At 34.0% G+C, this 8,144-nt stretch overlaps 1 protein-coding gene across 1 annotated transcript; it reads right to left on the minus strand.

Annotated features, from left to right (window-relative positions):
* Positions 1-311: 311 nt before the first annotated feature.
* LOC134718855 (uncharacterized) lies at positions 312-4,101 on the minus strand. Its single transcript, XM_063581667.1, has 5 exons — positions 3,995-4,101; positions 3,109-3,512; positions 2,024-2,653; positions 1,221-1,442; positions 312-671 (listed from the first exon to the last, which is right to left on the minus strand). Exons 2-5 carry the CDS (start codon positions 3,509-3,511, stop codon positions 583-585), a joined length of 1,344 nt encoding a protein of 447 aa, XP_063437737.1. The 5' UTR covers position 3,512; positions 3,995-4,101; the 3' UTR covers positions 312-582.
* Between the last annotated feature and the right edge of the window lie 4,043 nt (positions 4,102-8,144).

An 8,144-nucleotide genomic window follows, 5' to 3' on the forward strand; every position in this document is an offset into this window, starting at 1 on the left:
TTTCATATACAAATCATTTCATTTCGAAACATTGATTTTCAGCTCCAAATACCCTCAGTGACTTTCAGTCCACCAAAAGCGGTATCCACCTAGTGCTAGAAAATAATAACACTTTATAAATTTGGTCGTCCAAAGCCCTTTCCTATATTAATTAACTTTGTCATTTTTCTGGTAATCAGATTTACAAATTTGCACAAAAAAGAATACAGGAAAGAGTAACCGCACATAAACGAAAAACAGAGAAAAAATAACGTTTAGGTCCACTGTTTTGTCTATTTGTATGTGCATGTTCACCTTGAATAATTAAATTTTCTGCTGCAACGATGATTAAGTCATCCACGATACATTGGGATAGTCATGATGACAACATTTTCTTAACACAGCTTTACATATCTAATAAACTGTATATTAAATATTGTAATAAAAGAATATTATGCACTCATACAAAATTTATATAATCTACACTATGCACTCAGAATTACAAATAAAAGACGGGTCTAAATCGGTACTGGACTCGTCTCATATACAAACAATGCATCCGTTTAATGTTGCACTCTACCTCCCCATGCTTTCAGTACAAAATCACGAAAGTTCTGATTTGGTTTGAAGTTCCCCGGCTTCATCGGCCTGATATGGTGGTGGATTTTCTGTTTCAGCTGGTGTCTCGTATCCTACAATTTATAAGGAACTAAATATATTTTCATAGAATATTTTCTTAGCATAAACTAACATGAGGTACGTGTAAAGAAGAAAAATTCTAGCCATGCCGTAATTAGTGTGAAAAAAGAGGGGGGTCTAACACATGGTTAAAACAGTCACAAATATAAAACTTTGAAGACTTATACAAAATCAACAGCAGTCAAATTCAAATTAGATCAATAAGGGGGAACCAGGCTTAACCTTTGCACATTAACAATATTTATGGAATGGTTTATGTATAAATAATTAAAGCAAGTTTAGATATTTTTTTCTAAATTTCGAATCGGATTGTCAAGTTAAGAATAAGTAGTTGGAATTGCGATGGTAACATCAAAGATAATTGTCGTTTAAGGTGCAAGTTTCAGTTCTATTGTAGCAATATCATATTTGCTAGTGTTTTGTTCGCTTTTTAACTATTTTTAAGCGTCACTGCAGAAGAAACGCGCGTCCGACGTACATTATTTTAATCATGGAGTATCTATGATAAGTTTCTTTTAAACACTTTGTAGACGTAAATTTACCTGGATTGTTAAATCCACTGCTATGTTGCTGATGAGGCATAACTCCCGGTGGTTGTTGATATGGCATCGGTCCTTGCTGATATGGATATGTCATGATCCCATATTGTTGCTGTGGATACGGTCTATTACCCTGTTGTCCAGGTTGAAACACATAGCCCGGATAACCGTTTTGGTTGGTGGTAGAATATGGTGGAGGACCGTTTGGTTGGGTAGGTTGAGCTCCTATTTGAAGAAAGAAAATATAAGCGTTATATCAAATGTGTGTATTGTGTTTATGTTAACTGTCATAAAAAAAGGCCCGATATGTATGATTTGGCGTGCAGATTGAACATGCTTAAAGATTAATGGTCTATTTCGATTCTTGAATTGACATTTTTGAAAAGACCGCATTTTACAGTTTATTTAGACATCAAGCAAGGCAAATTCAATGAACGCTTAACACGCCAAAAATTCCAATTTGTTATACTAGTAACTTCAGTTATTTCTTTTGAAATCAAGAAGATAAGTTATTTTAATTATAATTAATACAAGACCGTCTAAAATCCCAAAAGTCTTTCAATACAAACTGCGTACTTTTTCGTACGTTGTTTTTGAAAATCCAAGACGTCGCGAAAAAATAAAATCTTCTAACCAGGCTTTCATATCTAAAAGACAACTAGCAAAACAACATTTGACCTTAAATGGTTTACTTTTACAAGTGTAAATTAAGACTGAGGGGGGGGGGGGGGGGTTGTCTCATTGGCAGTCATATCGCATCTTCTTACATCTTTTAAAATTATTTATGAATAATAATTTAGACATACCGTTTCCACTGGATCCATTGGTATATATGCTATTTGGTGGAGGTAGACCATAAACTCCTTGGTACACCGGAAGTCGTTGTCTCTCCTTCAAGTTTTCATTATGTTGTTTAACCATGCAGCATATTCTGAATCCATCAATTAACCAACCAATTCCAAAGAGACCGAAAGTAAAAAAGTACAAGAATCCCCAAAGTGGTCTTTGTAAATAGAAATGATGAAATCCGAGAATTCCAAAAGGAAACCATAAAACATAGGCGTCATCGCTATACTTCAAATTCGGATCTCTACCGTTAAATTTTTCTTCGTTATGTCTTTTCACTAAATTAGGTGTTCGAAACCAATCAACAATATAACCAACACCCAGTAATCCGAAAGTAAAGAAGTAAGACGCACCATACAATGGACGGTTTAGGTAGAAGTGGTGAAATCCTAGAATTCCGAATGGTGACAAAGCAAGTACTTCCGCAGCACATGCAGATTTTTCGTCGGGAATTTTCGGTTCTTGGTTAGCTTTTCTCACGTGGTAAGGCATAAAACATATGTCAAGCAGCCAACCAATGCCAAACAGTCCAAATGTAAAAAGATAGGCAAATCCTAGACCATAATTACGCAGGTAGAAATGGTGGAAACCTGTAAAAAAAAAACATTCGAAAAGTTTATTCACGAAAAAGAAAAATGTTCGAACGTTTAAGTCGTGAAGCATTGAGTGTTGCTAGCTTTACTACTTTAATCAAATATTTAGCACATATAGCGTCACTGATGAGTCTTTTGTAGACGAAGCGCGCGTCTGGCGTATATACTTAATTTAGTCCTGGTATCTATGATGAGTTTATTTAGGACGCTAGTTTTCAATGTAAACACTTTTTTTTTTAAATTAAAAAGACGATAGGGTATGTTTTAACCCTGACATTATGCTGGTTTCTTATTCATCATTTACTATGATGACGGTAACAAAATTTATCTATTTTTAAATGTCAAAATAAACGTTTCGAGTCAAAAAGCTGTTTTGTTAAGAAAAGGAGATAATTAAAATTAATTGCGAAAGTGAGCAAAGTAAAAATGTAAATTAATATGTAAAAATTTACCTAGCAATCCGAATGGAAACCAAAGACCATAGGCATCATCCAGTCTCTTTTTATATTCAATTTCAGGATCTTTAGCTCTTTTGTTAGCATTCTTAACCAACCATGGCATTCGAAACCAATCGAAAAGGACACCAGCTCCCAGCAATCCGAATGTGAAGAAATATAATACTCCAAATCCAGGTCTTCGGAGATAAAAATGATGAGCTCCTAGAAAGCCGAGAGGTATCGATAATATGTAGGCCTCAATAACCGTTTTGGTGGCTAATGGTTGTCTCTGTAGGACCACGGTTGGTGCTGTATACTGGTAAAACATCTGGTTGCCACATCCTGTAGCTGCGTTTTGTGGCACGCTGGCGGCAACTGGTGGTGCTTGTTGTCTTTGGACTTCCGTTTCCTTAGACATTCTAAAACAATTTCAAAACATGTGTTCTACATTTTCGTACAACTTGTTAATAATAAATGTACAATGAAATTCTTATATTTTATTTTACAAAATTGCTCTTATAAGTTAGCCCGATATAACAGTCTTTTTGTTCGTCAACTTCAGCGTAGAAATTATTGCTATTTTACGAAGTTTAGCCTGAGATCGCTGATTCTGATTATCAAGTTAAAATGCTTATTCTAAAGATTGACATCGGCAATGTATTAATGATAAACAATATGTTTAAAGATCGATTTATTATTTAATTTTTACATTGTGTATATTGTATTGTATTGTTTGTATATGCCTTCAACCCCTAGGGGTTTAAATGTGCATTTCATAATAAATAAATAAATAATTTGTTTAAAACATTTAAAGATCGATTTATTTATTTTTAAAAAAATATTGTTTTGGTATATAGCATTATTAGGTCCTATGGAAATAAATCAATGTAAGTATGCTTACCTGTTCTTCAAAACTAATGATTCAATCAGGTAACCGCATTATTATAAACAACCCGGTCTTATGACCGAACGTCATAAATATAAATAAAACAAAGTCAGGTGGTTAAAATTTCATTTTTCATAATAGAATAGAAAGATATTTATGAATATAAGATTATAATGTTGATCCGGGTCATGACTGTCATTTTTTTTTAAATATTTTTGTAACCTAAATCGGTCGGACGTAATGTTATGAATGGAGTTAAAAATAGCAATTATTCATATACCCGGGGTACACCTATGTTCTCACCTTGACACAGAGATTTTATCTTTTGCTTATACGATAAGATAGGTCTATGCAAGTAATGTGGTACATGTAAACTATATACATCGAAAGATTAAAATCGGTATGACTAAAACAAAAGTGATTCGTTGATAACTCTTTATGGTCCAGTCGCAAATATCACACACTTGTTCAGGCCGATAACATGATTATGAGTCATGACTTTATCCTGTTTTGTACAAAATTGACCTCTTACATACACCCGACAACACTACTATATACGCTGAGTCTTAATTTTCCATGTGCAAGAGCACAATTAAGCATTTTTTCTTAGCTCCTGTTTCTCCTATCCTGATTATAGCTACTTTTGTAAGTTTCTTTAATAAATGCATCAGCTTAATAATTATCCTTTGCTCTTTTCAACAACTATAGTCTCCAGGTTGAGAATAAGAGTATGAAAAAAAAATTGCAAACCAGATGCTCCATAGGGCGCAGCTTTATACGATCGCAGAGGTCGAACCCTGAACAGTTGGGGCAAGTATGGACACAACATTTAAGCTTGATACAGCTCTGAATTTGGATTGTGATAAAGTAGTTGACACAAAATAGGTTTCTGACACAGAATGAATGTGGTCTAAGAACTTAAACTTAAAAACTTAAAACTTTTGAATTGGATATTTACCTATTATGGTCCAATATCCAAAATCTAAATACATGGTTAGATTCAGCATATCTTAGAACCCCAAGATTTCAATTTTTGATGAAATCAAATAATGTTCAATTTAAGACCCTTCAGACCTCAATGTGGACAAATTTGATAACCGGGTCCAAATATTAAAAATCTAAATACTTGTTTAGATTCAGCATATTGGAGAACCCCATAATTATATTCATTTTTTGTTGAAATCAAACAAAGTTTAATTTTTTACCCTTTGGACCTTAATGTAGATCAATTTGAAAACGGGACAATACTGTGCAATTGAATATTTCTTGCTATTGCGCAAAACTGTGCAATTGAAAATTTCTTGCTATTGCACAATACTGTGCAATTGAAAATTTCTTGCTTTTGCACAATACTGTGCAATTAAAGATTTCTTGCTATTGCAGAATACTGTGCAATTGAAAATTTCTTGCTATTGCACAATACTTAATATAATAATTCTGGACCCCGATTTGGACCAACTTGAAAACTGGGCCCATAAACCAAAATCTAAGTACATGTTTAGATTCAGCATATCAAAGAACCCCAAGAATTCAATTTTTATTATATCAAGCTAAGGTTAATTTTGGAAGTCAGTGTGCAAAAACCAAGAAAAATGCTTATTTGGGACCTGTTTTTTGCCCCTTATTCCTAAACTCTTTGGACCAAAACACCCAAAATCAATCCCAACCTTCCTTTTATGGTCATAAACCTTGTGTTTAAATTTTATAGATTTCTATTTACTTTTACCAAAGTTAGAGTGCGAAAACCAAATGTCTTCGGACGACGACGACGCCAACTTGATACCAATATACGACCGACCACATTTCAAATTTTGCGGTCGTATAAGAATAGGAAGTTATTGGACCAGGTATCTATAGAAGATATATGAAGATGTGGTATGAGTACCTTAAGTACAGGAACCAACAACATGTATATAGTATTCAATGCAGTATAACTGCGTCTGGCAAGGATTTACATAAAAATGAGAATGGTGGTTAAAAATAATAAAAAGAGAAAACTGAGCGGAAGAAACAAAAAAAAACAAAGTATTAAATAAACCCCTACAAAGAAAAATGCAGTCCATCTGGACCCTCATGATATGAGTCATATAAACTATGAATCATGAATTAAAGTGTTAAAAAGTCAGACTTGCTTAGGGAGCTACTATTTGATTTTTAGGGGGGGGGGGGGGGGGGGGGGGCTAGGATGAAATTTGAAAAAAATAGGCCGGACAGGAGATTTGAGTGAAAAAAAGGCAGGACGACAATATAGGTAAAAAAAAAGTCAGGATAAACTAAAAAAAAAAAAGCCGGACAGAGATTACAGCTAAAAAAAATGCAGGACAAAAAAATTTCATCCTAGCCCCCCCCCCCCCCCCCCCCCCCCCCTAAAAATCAAATGGTTGCTCCCTTAATACCAAGTAGAGTTTATCTTTTTCATTATTAAAAAATCATGAACGACCACAGGGGCTTGTTTAGTGGGTCAGACGAGGTTATACTGTCAATGGCGATCGCTTTCCTATGGTATTTTATATAGGATAGCGATCGTCATTGACAGTAAAACCTCGTCTGAACCACTAAACAAGCCCCTGTGGAAAGACCGAAGTAAATAACGAATTGTAACAGAAGATATGAAATATCTAGGTATTTTTCTATATGGAATACCCAGAACGACAGTATTTACAACTTCAAGCCTGCGATATTTGTCTCAGACGAGACATATTCCAGTTTGACGACCGCCACATGTGCATGATCCAGGAAAATGCGGTTAAAGTAAAATAAACCAAAAGAGAAATACATGTTCGCCTTACAATCATTCAATACACCAAATTAAGTTGACATATTGCTTATAGAAACAGACTCAACCAAGAAAACTAAACATTGACCAATTAACCATGAAAATGAGGTCAAGGTCAGATGAACTTTACCAGACAGACATGTACACCTTACTTTGAATCTATGCATTACACAAAGTTCACCTATAGCTAATAGTATCTAAGAAACAAACTTAACCATGAATACTTAACATTGACCAATGAACCATGAAAAAATGATACCTGGCAGACAGACATATTAATTTTTTCACATAAATAAGGCCGTTAGTTTTCTCGTTTGAATTGTTTTACATTGTCTTATCGGGGCCTTTTATAGCTGACTATGCGGTATGGGCTTTGCTCATTGGTGAAGGCCGTATGGTGACCCAAAGTTGTTAATGTCTGTGACATTTTGGTCTTTTGTGGATAGTTGTCTCATTGGCAATCATATCACATCTTCTTTTTTGTATATACACCTAACAATCATTCCATACAACACATATAGTTGACCTATTGCTAATGGTTTAAGGAAAACAGATCAAAGCAAAATAAAATTAACACTGAACTTTGAAAATGAGGTCAAGGTCAAATAAAACATGTGAGACTGACATGTACATCAAAAAATTTGTAAGGGTTCCGCGGAACCCAATGTCTCACCTACTTTTGCTGTAAATCGCAGGCTCAACAAAAATGAGGAAAAAAATCAATAAAAATATTCCTCTTGATACAATCTTTTGATTGTAAGAAGCTACCATGTACTGTCCAAGTTTGGTAAAAATCCAGCATAGTTTATGAATCTAATAAATGCTTTAAAAACTTTAACTGCAGACTTTACAGGTATGTAATGTTAACTGGAAGAAAATCTAAGTCAATTTAAAAGTAAAATACGGAAAAAGTGGATTATTTTTTTCTTCAAATTTACTTCTGGATACTATCTTATGATCATAAACAAGCTTCTGTCCAAGTTTGGTACAAACCCAGGATAGTTTAAGAAAGTTATTAAAATTCTAAAAACTTTAACCACAGAGTGAATGTAATGTTTCCACGCAGTAAAAAACTAAGTCCATTTAAAAGTTAAATACGAAAAAAATGGAATTTTATTTTTACAAAATTTACTTCTGGATACTATCTTATGATCATAAACAAGCTTCTATCCATGTTTGGTAGAAATCCAGTATAGTTTAAGAAATTTATTAAAATTTCAAAAACTTTAACCACAGAGTGAATATTTGTGGACGCCGCCGACGACGACGGAAAGTAGTCGAAGGCTCGACAAAAATGTTTCCATACACCAAATATAGTTGACCTATTGCATACAGTATAAGAAAACAAGATAAAAACACAAGAACTTAACTATAACAACTGTACCATAA

This window comes from Mytilus trossulus, chromosome 5, assembly GCF_036588685.1.
Source record: "Mytilus trossulus isolate FHL-02 chromosome 5, PNRI_Mtr1.1.1.hap1, whole genome shotgun sequence".
NCBI lineage: Eukaryota > Metazoa > Mollusca > Bivalvia > Mytilida > Mytilidae > Mytilus > Mytilus trossulus.

What these genes read in the sequence shown, in the direction of transcription:
- LOC134718855 (XM_063581667.1), bottom strand. Translation starts at nt 3,511, where the DNA reads ATGTCTAAGGAAACGGAAGTCCAAAGACAACAAGCACCACCAGTTGCC. An exon ending in CAATGGATCCAGTGGAAACG is followed by an intron (nt 1,443 to 2,023) that starts GTATGTCTAAAT and finishes TTCTTCAAATAG; the next exon opens with GAGCTCAACCTACCCAACCA. An exon ending in CAGTGGATTTAACAATCCAG is followed by an intron (nt 672 to 1,220) that starts GTAAATTTACGT and finishes TATAAATTGTAG; the next exon opens with GATACGAGACACCAGCTGAA.